Source organism: Aquarana catesbeiana, linkage group LG02 (genome assembly GCF_042186555.1).
Source record: "Aquarana catesbeiana isolate 2022-GZ linkage group LG02, ASM4218655v1, whole genome shotgun sequence".
NCBI classification, from domain to species: domain Eukaryota; kingdom Metazoa; phylum Chordata; class Amphibia; order Anura; family Ranidae; genus Aquarana; species Aquarana catesbeiana.
This window is the reverse complement of record NC_133325.1, coordinates 555,148,112-555,169,326: the sequence shown is the minus strand read 5'-3', so window position 1 is coordinate 555,169,326 and position 21,215 is coordinate 555,148,112. Positions and strand designations below refer to the sequence as shown.

At 42.1% G+C, this 21,215-nt stretch overlaps 1 protein-coding gene across 1 annotated transcript in view; it reads left to right on the top strand.

The window, feature by feature from the left end:
* The window catches only part of LAD1 (ladinin 1), a 107,017-nt gene that overhangs the window by 63,542 nt on the left and 22,260 nt on the right, over positions 1-21,215 (top strand). Inside the window, exon 7 of the mRNA XM_073615979.1 lies at positions 9,788-9,941. Coding sequence (XP_073472080.1) covers positions 9,788-9,941 — 154 coding nt within the window. The remainder of the gene's footprint in view (positions 1-9,787; positions 9,942-21,215) is intronic.

Here is a 21,215-nt window from a genome sequence, read left to right as displayed (position 1 = left end):
GTAATGAGAAGAGAATGAAATGGGCAGATGTTTGTGTGCACTGAAACAATGCTGAGAAGAGAAATATTGACAAGGAGGGGAAAACATTGGGCTAAATTAGGCACTATGTCAGTGTCCCGGGCTTGGGAAAAGGACAATCAAATAAAGTTAAATAAATCAAATCAATTAGTCCATATAGGGTAAAAAGTCCATAAAAAGTCCATATGGAGCCCAGAAAGATGGCAGCTTTGTGTAGAAGCAAAAAGACAGTTCTAGAGGAGCACACTGGATGAGAACACTACTACTAAGTATAGCTTTAGAAGACTTTAATAGGTTACTCACAAGAGTGATAAAATCACAGGCACACAGACAGTGGCACTGCTCATCTGGTTCTCTGCATCATCTAGGCTGGGGGGACACATGTCTGGTGGAGCAGGCTAACTACACCAGGCTCCAGGTCTGTGGTCCTGTGTGCTGGATCTCGTGTAATGCACAGCGGGGCTGGTATGACGTCACTTCCTTGATCTGACGCGAGGAGGTTGGCGCTGCGTATGCGGAGCATGTGCTTCTTCTTCAGACCGTGGCAGTGCCATTTTGGAGTGGGGCTGGAGAAGAGAAATCTTACTGAGAAGTCATTCATTCATTTAAATTAGTGTGTATATATATATGTGCTTATAAAGAAGAGAGAAATATGATCCAGTTTATTGCAGTGGACACCATTCCAACGATCATTACATGGAAAAACTGGTTTAATTTATGAGCTGAGTAAGGTTGAGAAATTATACTGAAAAAAAGGCTATGTACAAGCAGAACACAAAACTTGTTACGAGAACTGATGGACCTGGCTTGTGTAATGTTGGGCACAACTAACCCCTCCTTAGCACTGCATAAAGCTTGTTGGGATACAGCAAGTACTTGGGATCAAAGGAAGCTCCAGGCAAACAGCTAGTACATAATTCAAATATATATGTTTTTACAGTATGGCCTACCAAAATACTCCTCTGCTAAATTCCAGTTTAGCATTACGGCTTCCTAGTTTATTTTATTCCTTCCTTCCTTAGTCCTATGATAGCTGTTTTTTGAAAGAAGGAGCCAATGTAAGCATTGTTTAACATTGGACGATGCACTAAAAGTGTAACTAAAAGGCAAAACTTTTTTTTCTGTTTAGTTTTGGATAGCGTGCAAAGGGATTAGAACATGTGTCAGGTTTTTTTTCTTTGCTGTCTGCACTTCCAATAAGAAGATTCACCCTCTCTGTTTGTCCTGTTTACCATTGTCTTTGAAAGTGAAAGTAAAAACCGAATTCCCAATTTTGGATTATCCCCAGAACAGGAATAGAGGGGAAATCCTCTTGGTGACCCTGGTGAAAACCAGGAATACCCACACTTGGAGGGTAGGGGCTTGAAGGGACTTAAAGCGGGGGTCCACCTATCTATCGTTTTTTTTTTTTTGAGTTCATTCACAAACTTTTCTTCTCAGCATTACATACTCACATATTGTGTGTAATATGTCCGCCTGTGTCAGATTTCGTCGGAAAGAATAACTTATATTATTCACTGCAGGCGGTTTCCATTTTCATTGTGGGCATTTGAAGCCCACAAGCATTTATTTCCTGGATGTGGTGAATGCTGTGCACTCAGCATTCACCGCTCGTTCCTGCACATGCTCAGTGGCATCCTGGGAAGCCTGAGACTAGCTCCCAGGAGTCTGGGAGAGGCTAGAAACACGCCTACTCCCATGGGAGGAGAACCAGGAAGTGCAAAGAAGAATAGAAAAATAAAAGGTAATTACAGCGATTTAAATTTTTTTAAACGGCATGTCAGCATCTAGGCAAGGAAGAGAATACATACAGATATTGTTCAAAATTTGGGTGGAACCTTGCTTTAAGTTCCTATCACATCCTGTTTTGACAATGGGACAGGAACTGAAAGGAAATTACCCCAATGGGACACAAATGGCAACAACAAAAAACAGACAGGGGCTATAACTCTCCCTTGCTCTGTACAAAATGAAAAAAAAAAAGGTTCTACCTTTAGTTCTACTTAAAGCAAGGTTGTCAAGTGAGGGTATATCCATATTGGTGTAAGCAGCAAATTTTAAAGCTGGGGTATTTTTTGAGTGAAATTATGACTAGAAAATATAATTTGTGAACTTTGAGCATGTCATAAATTTTGGTATATTGTAGTATTCCATTGCAGAGAATTTTCCTGGGAAAGTTCCTTAATGATATTTGATTATATGATAGTTAAGCATTTTTAGATTGATACATCATAAAAATTATCTCAGTGTTAAGACTATGGCCAGATTGGGTCAAAGGATGTTTGTTTTGCTCTTGTGCAGCTTCTGGAAAGCAAAATGTTATGTGTACAGTATACACTCACCGGCCACTTTATTAGGTACACCTTGCTAGTACCCGGTTAGAGCCCCGTTTGCCTTCAGTACTGCCTTAATTCTTGGTGGCAGAGATTCATCAAAGAAACATTCCTCAGAGATTTTGGTCCATATTGACATGATAGCATCATGCAGTTGCTGAAATTTGTTGGCTGCATATCCATGATGCGAATCTCCCGTTCCACTACATCCCAAAGGTGCTCTATTGGATTGAGATCTGCTGACTGTGGAGGCCATTGGAGAAAATATCAGGCAACGTTTTTCCAATCTTCTATTGTCCAATTTTGGTGAGCTTGTGTGAATTGTAGCCTCAGTTTCCTGTTCTTAGCTGACAGGTGTGGTATCTGCTTCAAGGTTCCATGTGTTGTGCATCCAGATGGTATTCCGCATACCTTGGTTATAACGAGTGGTTATTTGAGTTACTGTTGCCTCTCTATCATCTCAAACCAGTCTGCTCATTCTCCTCTGACCTCTTACATCAACAAGGCATTTTCTTCCACACAACTGCCGCTCACTGGATATTTTCTCTTTTTCAGACCATGCTCTGTAAACCCTAGAGATGGTTGTTTGTAAAATTCCCAGTAGATCAGCAGTTTTTAAAATATTTAGACCAGCCCGTCTGGCACTAACAACCATGTCACGTTCAAAGTCACTTAAATCCCCTTTCTTCCCCATTCTGATGCTCGGTTTGAACTAATAATACTAATATAAGTACATAATAAGGTGGCCGGTGAGTGTTTATGGCAATGTCAGACTCTAATAATGCTAACCTTGCAGAAAAATAATAATTAAACCAATTAGGTACTCCCATCTCTCTATTAATTTGGCCTGAGACTGAGTATAGTTTTCTCTACCAGTGAATTAAAGGGTGCTACTACAACACTGTTAGCCTTTAATTTCATATTTAGACCATATTTTAAAGTCTATGATTTAAAATTACATGTTTGTGAAGCTGCATATGAGGCAACTACCTTATTTATCGGCGTATAACACGCGCCAGCGTATAACATGCACCCCAAGTTTAGGAGGGAATTTTAAGGAAAAAAATGTTTTAAGGAAAAAAAACTTACATTTAAATGCCCATCAATGAAGCCTTATCAGTGTCCATCTGCAGCATTGTAGTGTCATTTGCAGCCTTGTAATGTCATTTGCAGCCTTGTAGTGTCATCTGCAGCCTTGTAGTGTCATTTGCAGTCTTTTAGTGTCATTTGCAGCCTTGTAGTGTCACTGCAGTTTTTAAATATGGCGCCGCCGAGATACACTTAGCTGGTCCTGTGTATCTCGGTGGCTCTCGGCCGCTTTCGGCTCCTCTCGTACTCCTGTGGGCGGAGCCGAGCGCCGCCAATATACATACATAGCCGAGTATACTCGGTTAGGTTCGGTTAGCTCCGCTCACAGTCACGCCCAGGCCCTGTGTTATGTCCATCATAGGGCGGGACTGGGCATGACTGTGAGCGGAGCTAGCCGAACCTAGCCAAGTACACTCGGCTATGTATGTATGTCGGCGGCGCTCGCTCCTCCGCTCACAGTCAGCGGGGGATCAGCGGGGATTGGCGTATAACACGCACCCACGATTTTTGCCCTGATTTTAAGGGGAAAAAAGTGCGTGTTATACGCCGATAAATACGGTATATATGCTCCCAAATAATATATGCATTTATAAAAACAGTGGTGCATGCCAGCATTAACATTGTAAAACACCTTGTAAAACAACCCATTCAGGCTAAAATAGAAATGAAAAGCAAAACATTTGTGTATAGATATAAAAAAAGAAGAGGGAAATTATTTATGATTTTTTTTATAAGTGATCACATTCCCTCTCTTCTCAGCTCCATAAGAGCTGGGGGAGGAGAAACAGCAGTACACTGATTTCCCAGTGAAAGGCTGTGCAGGGGTGGGTGTATCAGGACAAGTCTGATCATTGGAGGAAAGCAGCATTACTAGAGAATTGATCATGCTGTGTTCCCATGCTTAGTGTTCATAGTTTTTAATAGGGAGCAGAGGGACTGACAGACACCAGGGATTTCACACGAAGCAATACAAAGAGAACAGAATACTTTTTCATACAAGTACTGTACATGGTGCAGCAGGCACATATCAGGAATATGAAGTGTTGAGTTTACATATTCTTTAATGAATAATATATGTACAATAAACTGGCCTACTGTCTGCTTTAAAATGTATTTCCACCTTTGCAGTCAAATTTGAGAAGCCCTACTCTCTAATTGTTGTGTGTTTCCAACCATACCAAAAAATAGCTGTTTTCTCAGTTTGTATTGTTCATAATAGCTTGCAATATGCAATATGCAATTAGGGGACAGATTTGGGGAAAGTTTATATAAGCTTGCCCATAGAACCGCATGGAGCTTCCGATCAGTCTGCTTGAAAAACTGACAGGCAGAACTGATCTGAAAGCTCATATGAAAGGGCCCTAAGTGTTAATGCTGTAGTATAAGGATTTTGTCAATAAATGTCTCTTACTGGAGAACCAAGTTACTGCGGGAGAAATCAGTTGGTTTGAAGGAGTTTTGCGCTGAATTGTTGTACTCCTGTTTCCATAGTAACACTAATAATTACAATAATATTGTGTGTGTGTCGCACACACAAATATAAAATTACACTTAAAATACACTACAAATGCATAATTTAATTTCTATATTATTATTTAAACAATAGAACAGGAAGCAAGAGGAAATGTTTCCATAGGAGACACGGATAGTTATAAAACACACCTTTTTTTGTAGGTTGAAGAAGGATTAGAACCGGTCTCTGCTAACTGGAGAAATGAGTACTAGGAATTTTCACTATTTATTTGCATGCAAACTGTACCACTGTCAGGTATAATGTTTTATTCTTCTTTGCCTGTAAAAGAGAAAGAGGCAGGAGGGCCTGGAAAAGTTCTGGAGGTGAATAGAAAGGCTTGGCACAACACGATGCAGTGACATATTGGGGCAAGATAGTACAATGACCTACTGGCAGAAGGGGAAGGGAAGGAGTAAACAGGTATTGCTAGAACTGACTCACTTCACCCAAACCACACAAACCCACTGATTAAGCTCCCTTTGTATTTACTGAAGAAAAAACTTTGTAACAGCCTTACATAAACCAAAAATCTGTTATGCTAAATACATACTCATATATTCAATTGCTTAAAGCCTTTTCTGTGCTAGTTTAATTTTTTCTTTTTTCTTTGCATGTTCCAGCCCATCCACCCATCCTCTATACTTGACAATGGTGTGCTCCTGTTGTCTTATGGTAGATGCATGTCACATATACCAGAAGGCATCGCCTTCCATTCATGGAAGAAGGGGGCATCATTGAGAGGTGGCTGTCTTTTCCTGGTTCAGGAAGTTGCCCCAATGATGGACCACCAGGCCTGCTCTCATCCTTCTTCCATGAATGGAAGCTGATGCCTCCTGGATATGTGATGTACATATCCAATGAGGCACTGGAAACACAGCACACCATTCTCACCTAGGCAGGGTCATAATTTACAAACAAATAAGAATAATTAAGTGTATTTCCAGCCCAACTGGGATGACACCTATTTAATATTTGTTACATGTTCCAATCTATATTATTATTTAAACAATAGAACAGGAAGCAAGAGGAAATGTTTCCATAGGAGACACGGATAGTTATAAAACACACCTTTTTTTGTAGGTTGAAGAAGGATTAGAACCGGTCTCTGCTAACTGGAGAAATTTAGCCTAATTTCCTGTGTGAAGATGGATTCACACTACTATGAAAAATTGTGTGGTTTTTCCGACACACGCAGAAACATGCTGCAATTTAACAGATGTGCAGTGGTGCCATTACTTTTTAATGGCACCCCCACGCATCTGCGAATGCGCACACCATGTGGTTCGCTGTGGCACATTTTTGAAAAAGAGTCAGGGACTTCTTTTCTGCATTTCTTTCAAGTAGAGCACTTAAGGGAATGGACTACCCTCCATGTGATGCACAGGAATGCGTCTGCGCTTGGTTGCACCTGTATGATGTGAACTGAGCCTAAGTGGCAGTGATCACTGGTATAGTATGACAGGTGAAAAAAAAACAACAAAAACACAAGTGTAGCCAGGAGCTGGCTATTGTGCCTGCAATTCAGTGACAGTATGCAGTGTTATTAATGAGGAGCTGTCTCCCTCTAGTGTTGGCTTGGAGTCCGTGTGTCATTTCCTAAAAACAGAACTTAGAGCAGAGCAAAGCATCATGGGATGTGTAGTTCAGAATGCTGGGGTTTCAATTTTAGTAGGACTGGCCTTAACTACAACTATCAGATTGCTGAGGAGGAGAGAATAAAATGCTGGTAGAAGATATAAAAAGGCTGGTTCCGGCCTAGGTCACTCTCTTGAGACGTCGGCCTGGATCTGTCAGCAGGAGCTCAGTGCCAGTGTGAGCTGCAGCCGAGTCGCGGCCTGCATAGGAGAGAGCTATCTACAGCTGCATACAGAGGGACATCTGTGGACAGCATTGCTTTCTATCTGCTACAGTCTCGAGGCTGTTCCTGATCCTTCAGCATTACGTGCACTTCAGATCCGGGTGGGCCGTGGCGTGGTGTGACGGAGGCCAGATGCTATCCCCTTAGCTAGGACTCAAAGGGAGTTCCTGAAAGAGCCGTCATCATCATCTACATCGTTACCAGCAACATCTGTTGTGCTGTGGGTGAGCGTGCATCTGCTCATCAGTAGTTCTACTGGGTACAATACTAGCGAAACAGTCTACATGGTGACCACTTGTGTTTAAGAATGCAGAATGATCCTGTGTGACCTAAAGGGGCCAATCCCATACCAGTTAAAATTGCTTTGCTCTAACATCAAGGATTATTCCCTTCATCATACTTTAAATGCTAGCTGAAGGTCTGCCGGATTCTGCAGGGTTGCCATTAACTCCTTTTATAAACATAGTTGTATTAAGTGGTAGTCCCCTGCCTCTCTGATGCCTATTCACATAGGTTTCTGCAATTGAACTTATTCGCACTGTGTCTTTCACATTTTACCTTGTTAGCATAAGTTTCTAAACTGTGAGATAGCATTTAATATTAGTACTATATTGTTCAGATAAAATATCTCCATTACCTATAGTATTATGCTGTGCATTTCTATGTGTCATTCTTATCACAGTAAACAAATCTGAACTGCTTTGCTAATACAGTGTAGATTTCTTGTTATTGGTGTCAACGGTAAAGAAATGACTGAACCCAGGGTGTCAGAGGTGTCGGAGGACTTGCAGTGTGGGGCAACCAGTGGGGTACAGATTCTATCAGCGGCCTTCACAAGGGTAGCGCTACACAAGCAAAATTAAAAATGACAGTTGTTCTAAAGATGCCTACAGATATTAGTTCAGTCAAAACGCAAACACAGTGTCCTGGTGTTCAAGGAGAATGTATTAGTTAACCTTTCTATTACTATAGATGTGTTAATCATGTCATGTCATGTATATATACAGAATATACATATACACTATATTACCAAAAGTATTGGGACGCCTGCCTTTACATGCACATGAACTTTAAAGTGGCTGTAAATCCTGGTTAAAAAAAAAAAAAACCCTGCAAGACAAAGGCATAACGAGCTAGTATGCGAAGCATACTAGCTCATTATGAATTACTTAATCTGAGAACGAAGCCCCTACAGCGGTCCTCGTCTTCCCCTCCGGCTAGCAACATCTCTCCCGGGGGTTACTTATGGGTATCGCGACTCCGGCGCTGTGATTGGCTGGAGCCGCGATTACATCACTCCCGTGCATGTGCATGGGAGCCACTGGTAATGGCACATACGTGCCATTGCTTCAGTTTGCCCCAGTGCGCATGTGCCAATGTCATTGGCACATGCAGGGTACAGGGGATATCTCCTAAACTGTGCAGGCTTAGGAGATATCCTGGGTAGCTACAGGTAAGCCTTCTTATAGGCTTACCTGTAGCATAAAGTTATTGTAAAGGGTTTACAACCACTTTAATGGCATCCCTAAATATAAGAAGTAATCAAAACACGATAGTGAACTGATCCTTCTCTCCCAGCGCTCACAGACCAATAATATTATCAACTACTGATAAAATGGTAGCCGCTACCATACATAAAACAAAACATCACAAGAATGCTAAAATGAAATTTTAACATTAGCATTGCTGAAAACATTCACATTTGTTGCAATAGTGCATAATCAATGTCCCAAGAACCATCAAATCAAACGTCCATTCATAAGGCTCATATAGGGTATAGATCCAATCTTTAGATCCTGTCACCACACTGCGTTTAAAAAATCCCCTATGGTAATCAACTCACCAGATGAACCAAGAATCTGCCCCTGTATTAATAGTTTCTTTATAACAGAAGATGCGTCCTTCCATTTAGATAACTCTCAGTCTTGCAGTCTTTCTCCAGGCACTGCACACTTAGTTTAAAGAAGTTCCTGTGAATCAGGGGTATTAACCTCACTCCACTGTCTGTACAAGGTGTCCGCAGAAAGGAATCTCCACTCCGGGTGTCACTTCCAAGTTGACCGGTTAGCAGAAAAACCTGGTTTGAATTAGAGCGGAGACTGCGAGCCAGGCCTTCTCGTCCACATCACTGCCTGACCTCACAAATGCACTTCTGGAAGAATGGTGAAACATTCCCATAGACACACTCTGAAACCTTGTGGACAGCCTTCCCAGAAGAATTGAAGCTGTTATAGCTGCAAAGCGTGGGCCAACTCAATATTGGACCCTACGGACTAAGACTGGGATGCCTTTAAAGTTCATGTGCGTGTAAAGGCAGGTGTCCCAATACTTTTAGTAATATAGTATATATATATATATATATATATATATATATATATATACATACACACAGAAAAAATTATCCAAAAAATATATATATACACACAAAACTATTACACCACTTCAAATTGCTGAAAGTGGTAGTAAACTCTGTTACACCACTTGTACCTACAGGTAAGCCTATAAAAAGCCTTACCTGTAGGTACTGTGAATATATACTAAACTTGCACAGTTTAGGAGATATTCAGAGTGCATGCAGCCGATGACATCACCGGCACATGCGCTCTGAAGGTCCAGCTTACAGTGACCTTCAGAGCCCGTGCTGTAAACGGCGGCTCCCATGCGCGGGAGTGACGTCATTGTGCCCCCAGCCACTCATGTAGCCAGAGGCCGCGAACCCGGAAGGAAGTCCAGGGGAAGATGTCATGCCCTCTCAGCAGTGACATTGTGGCACTGGAGGGCTTCATTCTAAGGTAAGTCTCTCATAATGTGTCATTTTTTATATTTTTTTAACCACATGCAGTTTACTACCTCTTTAACTAATAAGTGTCAAAGAATATGAGAGAGCATGCAATATGTGGCTGTATTCTCTTTATTACTACAATTCTATTAAATACTAACTAATATAATCCTATTTACACCTTTGTATTTTTAAAGCTCTGTGAAAATTCCACGACGTACTAGTAGCAGCTGTAGTATCAAAAGTCCTGTGCCAGAAGCAATTGAAGAAGAACCATTTCCAGAGAACAAAGCAGTGAAATCCGAAGTCTTCGTTTCAGCTGTTTCCAGCTCAAATCTAAACAGCAAACAAGTAAGACAATTATGGGTACTAGGAATTTTCACTATTTATTTGCATGCAAACTGTACCACTGTCAGGTATAATGTTTTATTCTTCTTTGCCTGTAAAAGAGAAAGAGGCAGGAGGGCCTGGAAAAGTTCTGGAGGTGAATAGAAAGGCTTGGCACAACACGATGCAGTGACATATTGGGGCAAGATAGTACAATGACCTACTGGCAGAAGGGGAAGGGAAGGAGTAAACAGGTATTGCTAGAACTGACTCACTTCACCCAAACCACACAAACCCACTGATTAAGCTCCCTTTGTATTTACTGAAGAAAAAACTTTGTAACAGCCTTACATAAACCAAAAATCTGTTATGCTAAATACATACTCATATATTCAATTGCTTAAAGCCTTTTCTGTGCTAGTTTAATTTTTTCTTTTTTCTTTGCATGTTCCAGCCCATCCACCCATCCTCTATACTTGACAATGGTGTGCTCCTGTTGTCTTATGGTAGATGCATGTCACATATACCAGAAGGCATCGCCTTCCATTCATGGAAGAAGGGGGCATCATTGAGAGGTGGCTGTCTTTTCCTGGTTCAGGAAGTTGCCCCAATGATGGACCACCAGGCCTGCTCTCATCCTTCTTCCATGAATGGAAGCTGATGCCTCCTGGATATGTGATGTACATATCCAATGAGGCACTGGAAACACAGCACATCATTCTCACCTAGGCAGGGTCATAATTTACAAACAAATAAGAATAATTAAGTGTATTTCCAGCCCAACTGGGATGACACCTATTTAATATTTGTTACATGTTCCAATCCACATAGCATAGTTTAAAATGATTTGTATATTGCTGCTTATCTTTTTACTTACATAGTTAATCTGGTTGAAAAAAGGCACAAGTCCATCCAGTTCAACCAATAGAAAAAAAACACACACACAAACTATCCTATACCCTCAGTTGATCCAGAGGAAAGTAAAAAAAAAAAAAAAAAAAAAAAACTCCAATAAAGCATGATCCAGTTTGCTCCAGGAGGGAAAAAAATCCATCCTGATCCCCCAAGAGGCAATCAGATATTCCCTGGATCAACTTTACCAATGTTAGTATCCAGTTATATTATGTACATTTAGGAAAGAATCCAGGCCTTTTTTTAAAATCTACTGAGCTGGCAAGAACTAGCTCTTGGGGGAGTCTATTCCACATTTTCACAGCTCTTACTGTAAAGATGCATTTCTGTATTTGGAGATTAAATCTCCTTTTCTCCAGACAAAAAGAGTCCCCCTTGTCCTTTGTGATGACCTTAAAGTGAATAACTCAACACCAAGTTCACTATGGACCAACTATGTATTTATTCATGTTGATCATATTCCCCTGTAATCTACTCTTCTCAAGAGAGTAAATTCAATTCAGCTAATCCATCCTCATAGCTGAGCTCCTCCATGCCTCTTACCAGTTTTGTTCCCAGTATTATTTTTGTAAACCGGTGCCCAAAACTGAGCTGCATATTCCAGATGAGGTTTTATTAATGATCTGTACAGCGGCAAAACAATATCTCTCTCCTGCCTAGCATTTCCCTATGTACTGTTACAGGGGGTATGGAGTTATGGTTACCATCTGCTAGCAGATGTCATCATCAGTTAGTTGTAAACTAGATGTGCACACTCTTTGCCTTAACAAAGGGTTAAAGATCTCAAGGCTTGAGTGGTACATTGTATGCTAATGTACTTAAAAAAACTGTCCCTCAGTCCCCTAATCGCACATTGTAAGCTATGCTGAACAATTGCAAGTTACCTATAGAGCCCTGTGTATATACCTACTTCAAAGAAACAACTAGAAAAATATACAGCGGGTAAAATAAGTATTGAACATGTCACCATTTTTCTAGGTAAATATATTTCTAAAGGTGCTATTGACATGAAATTTTCACCACGTTGGTTACAACCCACGCAATCATACACCCAATCTATACAGTACAAAGAAACCAAAACAAAAAATTGAGAAAATAAGTTATGTGTAATAAAATAGAATGACACAGAGAAAAGGTATTGAACACGCTAACTGAAATCTATTTAATACTCTATACAAAATCCTTTGTTGGTAATGATAGCTTCAAGACGCCTCCTGTATGGAGAAACTAGTGGCATGCATTGCTCAGGTGTGATTTTGGCCCAGTCTTTCATACAGTCTTCTATAAACTCTGATCTTTAGTTCTTTCCATAGATTTCCTATTGGATTCAAGTCAAGTTATTGGCTGGGCCATTCTAGCAGCTTTATTTTCTTTCTTTAAACCAGTTGAGAGTTTCCTTGGCTTTGTGTTTGGGATCATTGTCTTGCTGAAATGTCCACCCTCGTTTTATCTTCATCATCCTGGTAGATGGCAGCAGATTTTTATCAAGAATGTCTTAGTACATTTTTCCATTCATTCTTCTTTTGACGCAGTTAAGTTTGCTAGTACCGTATGCTGAAAAACAGCCCTACACCATGATGGTCCCACCTCCAAACTTCACTGTTGGTATGGTGTTTTTGGGGTGATGTGCAGTGCCATTTGACCACCAAACATGGTGGGTATTATGTCATCCAAAGAGTTAAATTTTGGTCTCATCTGACCAGACTATATTCTCCCAGTATTTAACAGGCTTGTCTAAATGTTGTGCACACTATTTAAACGTGCTTTAACATGATTTTTGTTCGGCAATGGAGTCTTGCTTGGTGAGCGTGCATACAGGTCATGGCGGTTGAGTGCATTACTTATTGTTTTCTTTGAAACAATTGTACCTGCTAATTCCAGGTCATTCTGAAGCTCTCCACAAGTGGTCCTTGGCTCTTGGACAACTCTTCTGATGATTCTTTTCACTCCTCTGTCAGAAATCTTGCGAGAAGCACCTGGTCGTGGCCGGTTTAGGGTGAAATGATGTTATTTCCACTTCTGGATTGCAGCCCCCACAGTGCTCATTGAAACATTGAGACTTTTAGAAATCCTTCTGTAACCGGTGCCATCAGTATGTTTTGCAAAAATAAGGTTGTTAAGGTCTTGAGAGAGTTCTTTGCTTTTACCAATCATGAGATGTTTCTTGTAGTCTCCTCTAGGCCATCAGTTGAGACAGAACCAGCTGATATTAATTTACACTGACAAGGGGCAGGATTGCTTTCTAATTACTGATTAGATTTCTTGGCTTTCCATTAGGGTTGCACCGATACCGATACTAGTGTCGGTATCGGTGCCAATACCGAGCATTTTCACAAGTATCGGTACTCGTGCAAATGCTTCAATACCTGTTGTATTAGGCCAGGCGTCCTCAGCGACGAAAGGGGTCCGGGTAGCCTCACAGATGATCGTGCGGTGGTGGGGGCAGTTACAAGCACCGATCTCCCTGTATTGCTTTTAATAAAGCATCTTCCCTAATTCTACCTCCCGCAGCTGTCAGCTGCTTTATTGAAAGCTAAACAGAGAGATCGGTGCTTTTAACTGCCCCCACGGCTGCACCGATTGTCCCCCAGGTCCTCCTCTGGTTCCCCCGCGTACTCTTCCCTCTCCCTGGGTCCCCCTTATCACAGATATGTCAGGATGGAGAGCAGAGGAAGGAGCCAGTAAATATGCAATTTACCACCTCCTTTCTTTTCTGAATGAACAGAGTCAGTGTTCACAACTGAGCATCATAAGCTGTGTTTATGATGCTTCAGTTTATGCATGGAGAGGAGCCGCTGTCTCCTGTCCATTCATTTTCAGTAATTTACTGAGTTTCTATCAGCGCAAAAATTGAAATTGGTAACAACAAATATTAATAGACCTGTAAAAAAAAATTGCAAAATAACAGCGTATGTGCAAATTTGCCCCCCCCCCCCCCACCTGTCTGCTGCTAACACAGAAAACGTGTCCACTTCACATTAATTGAATAAATTGAATAAATACCAAAACAGTGCTGCGCTACCAATCATATAACTGTGCAAATAATAAAATTCATACTAAACTTGATTCCACCTACAAAAAAATGTGCAAAATACAATGTGCAAAAATACAATTTCAGTGCAAAATAACAATAGGATGTAACATTACACCTCTACCTAACTTCTGCTAGTACCGATCGAATATATAGAATGGTGCTGCCCTAATAACACATAAAATAATTTCAATTCATTTGCATATAAAGTGATAAACGTGAAAGTCCAAAGTGATGAAAAAAAGTCTTCAGTTCCTTCCAAATTGAAGACATCACCAAATGTGAAGTACACAACAAATTGAAAGTGCTGGTCCTCTCCTCCGCCTCAATATCCTAGCCGCTCACTTTAAAATCTGACCCCTGTTTTACCAGCAGGTCAGATAAAGCAGATCCCCTCTGGGCGTAATCAATTAATCAGCCCGACGTGGAACTCCTAATCCCTCAGTTTTACCCTCCCTCTCTTTTACTGGCTTAACTAGTCTCAGACCTCCCTTAGGTGACTCCGGTACGACATAGGATAAAAAAACACCAGATCTTGTGCTTTCTGTTTGCCAAAGGTTTATTTGTCCAAGTAGGAACAACATACAGTATACTCACAAAAAAAGCACTTCAGCAGTGCAGGCTAAGGATGCAATGAACAACACAATACTCGCAGGATGACATCACCACTGCAACTCCTCCCTCTATATGCGTTACGTCAAATGGGCATGACTTCATCAGTAAGGGGCCCCTTACTGATGAAGTCACGCCCATTTGACGCCCATTTTGTGAATTCTCAGATATGGGTCTAGTATGGATTTTTTTTCTTTGTTTCACTCACCTGTCAGCTGGGAATTCCCACTTGACAGCTGAATGTGATGGGCTGGGAAGAACCTCCCAAACTGTGGCCAAACCTGCAGTTCATAAACAGTGTACACAGTGCAGAAATCTCATGTTATTTCCCCTTCTGTTTAAATGTTATTAGCCTTTAGTGTTAGGATACTTTCCTGACGCCAACATGGTAGCATACTAGTGATAGAGCTCCGCCTGACCACTCCCTCAGGACCAGTGAATAGCATAAATGAAAGGCCTAGTTAGGCCCAACCCCATTCTTCTTTTTTTCCTCATACCTCAACGCACCAGTCAAGAGTAAGCAGTACTATGTTCCCCCCTCTGCCTCCATGCAGCATCCGGCTGGGTTGAGCCTCTCCCAGTGCGAAGTCCCAATCCCATTTTAGGCTGCTAAAATGCGCTATAGTCTGGGAGCCCCTTCTGTGGGTCTTATTGGGGCCCCTGCAGTGTTTCCTCTTTAGGAACAAAATCTGCTTTTAAAATTGGCAACTGCAGCACTTGTGGAATATGGGGGGGCCAGCTATGCTTTATCTCTCTCTTGGCCCCTTGTACCTTTTACATATGTCTTCCTCTTTTGTCTTTCATTACCTTTCCCATTCCCTGCTTTCCTCTGCAGGTGTTGCATGTGTGGGTATACATATGTGTATGTATGTATATGCATGTGGGTGTATGTAAATACATGTATGTATTGTAGGGGATCAGAGGGTTGAAAGGCCGGTTCAGACAGTTCAGTAAAATAAAAATGGAAAAATTCTGTCTCTTTAGCCAACAGACTGATATATAGACAAAGTACATGGCTCTAGCCAGAGCTACAGTCTCTGGTATGGTTTTGCTCACCCCATGGTATGGTATGGTTTTTCAGCTATCCTCACCTCAGCTGGCCGTCCCATTTCTCCACAGATCAAGAGTCAGTTACTGCTCATACAAAGACCCTCAACAATTAGGGTGGGGACCACCATATCGGTAAGTTTTCAGGAAAAGAATGTCCTTTTGTGCGGATTGCTTTGATTTGCTTCAGCCCCGCACACCCTCAAAAGGGCCGGGCCAAGGCAAGGCAGGCATTCTTCAGAGGAGCATAGCCCGGATGGCGCTCCCACTCAGGAGAAAAGTTCCAAGGAAGACGTCTTTGCTCCTCTTCCCCAGAGCCAGCGCCCAAGCAAGAGTCCTGGAAGGCCTGTGGCGCAGTATCTATGCCCAGGAGGCTGGTGAGTAGTCACTGCCTGGAGGAGTATGCAGCTAACAGGTACAACAGCTCCAGGGTGAAACTCACAGCAATGTGCTATTGACAGAGGTGAATCCCATAATGTCTGGGGCGGAAGAGCACCAGCATAATTCTGGAAGCAGTTTACCTCCCAGCGGATTTTTTTGAACAGTACAAGCTTCCCAGAGCACAACGAGTGGGTCTACGTCCCAGGTCTTCTCTGAGCTGGTCCACAGGTGGGGCCCACTACAGACAGACCTCCTCGTTTTCCACAGTAATCACAAACTCTGGTCTGACTTTGTTTCTGTACCCCAAGGCGCACGGGGCAGATGCTCTGGTCTCTCCCTGGGACGGCAATCTAACCTATATATTTTTCCCCAACATTTCCTGTAAATGAGATTCCTCTTGAGGCTGTCAAGAGAGAACATAGTTGTCATAGCCAGTCCTCCATATTTCACATTCATTTCAGGATACAGAAGACCTTTCCCCTCCATAACATACGCAGACTGGGGCTGCAAGCATGGGCACTAAAGGGGGAGGATGGGCAACTCCGGTTGCTCCATTTTCACTCCAGAGTTATCTCTACTTTTTTGTGTGCGAGAAGACATTCTACTTAAAACATCTAGGCCTAATTCTGGAACAAGTTTGCTTTTTCTTGGTAGGGCGAGACATTGATCCTACTGCCCTTCCAGTGTCAGCTGTTCTATACTTCCTCCAGGCCTTAGCCTATTCTCACATAGCTCACGAGTGTGGGCTATATCGGCAATAACACATTTAAATGTGCCAAGAATCCTTCATTTTGCACAACTTTTGAGGGCAGTCGCAAGGAGACGGTCACCAAGGAAAAAAGATCTATTGGAGTTGCTGGATCTCATATCAGTTTAACCGTTTGTTCCAAAGAGCAGTGTTCGGTTCAGGCCATCGCTTACAAGGCAGTATCAATTGCAAGAACTTTAAGCAGAAAGTTATCAGAGATTCAAGCTCTTGGAGCTTCAAAGTAAAAAAAAAAAAAATCATATATATATATATATATATATATATATATATATATATATATATATATATATATATATACACACATACACAGTGGGGACGGAAAGTATTCTGACCCCCTTAAATTTTTCACTCTTTGTTATATTGCAGCCATTTGCTAAAATCATTTAAGTTCATTTTTTCCCTCATTAATGTACACACAGCACCCCATATTGACAGAAAAACACAGAATTGTTGACATTTTTGCAGATTTATTAAAAAAGAAAAACTGAAATATCACATGGTCCTAAGTATTCAGACCCTTTGCTCAGTATTTAGTAGTAGCACCCTTTTGATCTAATACAGCCATTAGTCTTGTTGGGAAAGATGCAACAAGTTTTTCACACCTGGATTTGGGAATCCTCTGCCATTCCTCCTTGCAGATCATTTTCAGTTCTGTCAGGTTGGATGGTAAACGTTGGTGGACAGCCATTTTTAGGTCTCTCCAGAGATGCTTAATTGGGTTTAAGTCAGGGCTCAGGCTGGGCCAGACCTTCGGCCCGGTCTGAGGTCCTGAGCACTCTGTACTTGGCCGCATTCATCTTTCCCTCGATTGCAACCAGTTGTCCTGTCCCTGCAGCTGAAAAACACCCCCACAGCATGATGCTGCCACCACCATGCTCCACTGTTGGGACTGTATTGGACAGGTGATGAGCAGTGCCTGGTTTTCTCCACACATACCGCTTAGAATTAAGGCCAAAAAGTTCTATCTTGGTCTTATCAGACCAGAGAATCTTATTTCTCACAATCTTGGAGTCCTTCAGGTGTTTTTTAGCAAACTGTGGGCTTTCATGTGTCTTGCACTGAGGAGAGGCTTCCGTCGGGCCACTCTGCCATAAACCTCCGACTGGTGGAGGGCTGCAGTGATGGTTGACTTTCTACAACTTTCTCCCATCTCCCGACTGCATCTCTGGAGCTCAGCCACAGTGATCTTTGGGTTCTTCTTTACCTCTCTCACCAAGGCTCTTTTCCCCCGATAGCTCAGTTTGGCCGGACGGCCAGCACTAGGAAGGGTTCTGGTCGTCCCAAACATCTTCCATTTTAAGGATTATGGAGGCCACTGTGCTCTTAGGAACCTTAAGTGCAGCAGAAAATTTTTTGTAACCTTGGCCAGATCTGTGCCTTGCCACAATTCTGTCTCTGAGCTCTTCAGGTAGTTCCTTTGACCTCATGATTCTCATTTACTCTGACATGCACTGTGAGCTGTAAGGTCTTATATAGACAGGTGTGTGGCTTTCCTAAGCAAGTCCAATCAGTATAACCAAACACAGCTGGACTCAAATGAAGGTGTAGAACCATCTCAAGGATGATCAGAAGAAATGGACAGCACCTGAGTTAAATATATGAGTGTCACAGCAAAGGGTCTGAATACTTAGGACCATGTGATATTTCAGTTTTTCTTTTTTAATAAATCTGCAAAAAAGTCAACAATTCTGTGTTTTTCTGTCAATATGGGGTGCTGTGTGTACTCTACCAGAGCAGTTGAAGCCTCATAGGCAGCACTATGCCTATGGTGCCCATCTGTAGACGGGTATCGTGGTCATTCCAACATTCCTACTCAAATTTGATGGAATAGACCCGGGGGCCTTGTCATCGGGGGACTTTGTAGGAAGGACTATTCAGTCTTCTGTCTCATCCTAATTAGAAGATTGGTTTGACAAGTAGATTCCACCCATTCAGCTAGTTATTTATCACTAGTATGCTGCCATGTTGGCTTTAGGAAAACGGAAAATTGTATCAAATACTTACCGTAATTTTCCTTTCCTGACGCCAAACCATGGCAGCATATGGTCCCATCCTTGTACGTTTCGGTATGTAGCTAATTACAGAGAATGGGGTAGGGCCTAACTAGGCTTTTCATTTATGCTATTCACTGGCCCTGAGGGAGTGGTTAAGAGGCGGAGCTCTATCACTAGTATGCTGCCATGGTTTGGAGTCAGGAAAGGAAAATAACGGTAAGTATTTAATACAATTTTCCATTTTCTCTATTGCTTGAATGTTCTTAAACCCTCCTGGTTGAATTATTTTAAAGGCTTCTTTTTCTCTTAGGATCGAATGTTAGACAATTTTACATTCACCCTGTGAAAGGCAATAGATACTGACATTTCACATGTATTTAAAAAATGACCGGTATTATTCGTCACTTTCGTGCAAATGCTGAGACGTTCGTAAAGCTAACTTTTGAATACATAGACCCCAAAAGGTTAGTTTAGGTGTGATAAAAACTCAGTAAGTTTACTGTTTTGTGTTATCAGCTGTCTTCTGTAAGCAGATAACAGATCACTTAAACCAGGTACACACTATTGCAATTTGAAATTGGCTATGTGCAGGCCTCATCAGCCACCTCCTGCCCGACATCCTTTGATTAAAAAATTGAATGAGAAAAGTGGAGAAATGCTTAAACAGCAGCTGCATCCAGTCAGATGCAGCCACTGTTTGGATAGTCTGATAGATGTTGGCTACGGCTGTAAGAATACAAAAGCTGCAGTGGGAGAATTTTCCACCTGCAATGTATAATGTGGATAGAAAAATCTGTTAGAATATTTTTGGCCTGGCTTTAGAAGATGGTCAGTGACAGATTGTTGTGTGCAAGACTTATCAACTGAACGGAAGGGATGGATATAGCCAAAGATGTGGTAAAACAGAGTTATTAGGGTAAAAAGAATGTTTAAATATACTGTATACTCTAACATTAACATTTCATCTGTATATTGGTTCTCCAGCAAAAGCCCAACAGTGTAAATTACCATTGGTGGGAACAAGCCAAGAAAAATAATGGTCTATCTCTCTGATCATTTGTACATATATAGCTACTGTTGGCGGTGGTGCATAGTTACTGAAATATTTATTCCCCTTGTAATACAGTGGTACTGGAATGAAAGTACAATGAAAAAAAATCATGTACTAAAAAAAAATGGTGTTCTACTCAGATGCATTTCTGTTTCAGTTTTGACAAAACCAGTTGCTAGGACAGTTGTGTCATAGCCCTGCAGTGAACTTGAATGCAGCATTGATTTGCTTTTTTTCTCCAGATCTTGTTAAATACATCAGTTGCCAGATCACCAGGAGGGCCAGATAGCGCCAGCCCCCCCATATGGAACCAGCGCCACATCAGGTCAACAGGGGAGCAGTTCATATGCAGGAGAAGGATGATTAGAGCGGCAGGGGCAATCTCTGAAACTGATCCCCCTGTGGCTCCCCCTACAACGCAGCCCACTTCTCCTCCTTTCCTTCCTGCCCGCTTTCTACTGCTGCAGGGAGAGCCAGAGGGAGATGGGCCACAGTTTTTGCATGCACCTTCTCCACAATCCCTCCCCTTCTCACAACTCCAATCCCCCTGTGTGTCCCCTGCAGTGATACCAGCTTCTCCTGCTCTCCCTTCCACTGGCTGTCAGCTGCTGTGGGGCACAGGAGGATCAGTGTCAGGATGTAAATTTGGGCCATGTGTTTACTGGCCCCGTCATTTCCTGAATGAACACAATGAGCGATTGATTCCGATCGCTTCAATGCAGCTGAGGCTTCAGAGAAAGTGATTGAGAAATCTGTGTACACAATCACTTTCTCTGTCTCAAAAGTGAGACGTCAGGGGGCTATTTATACCCCTGATATTTCACCAAAGCCCCCCACCCCCAACAAACATATATAAAAAATTTTAAAAAAATAATAAGAAAAAGAATATTTAAGGGTTTGTTCACACGTGCTTTGCATTCGCATTCAGATCGCTCCTCAGACAGCATTTAACAGATGGTGAAGAGACATTTTACCACCTCCTCACTGCCTGCTTTAACCCTTTCAATCCTGAACTAGCGCTCTGCAACTGGGGGCTCTTACAGAGCGTTGCCCTTCACTTGAATGGGTCAAATTTGGCAGGTGCTATGCCTGCCCAAAGAGACAGGGGGTACAATATATGGCATGTGTATACCCATAGCTGCTGCCTCTGCAGCTAAAGGGGGTAGGATTAGGTGGGCCATAAAAGCACAGCTCAACCATGGGGCTTTATATCCCTTTCCCCCTTCTCCAACCTCATGTACAGTATAGGGGCTCATTCACATAGGTACTCTTGGCATGTGAATGAGTGTTTTGTTCATGCAGCTGGACTCCTGTTATTCTATGGCGACACAGTGGCTATACAAACACAGCTGCAGGTTCTAAATTGACAGGTGTGCAAGGTGTGGGTGAGTGGCCCTGAATTCACACTGTCTGTGTTCAGGGCCATACACCTGCATCCACACCTGTCAAATTGGGACCTGCGTCTGTGTTCATACAGTTTCTGCATCCCCATAGCACAGTG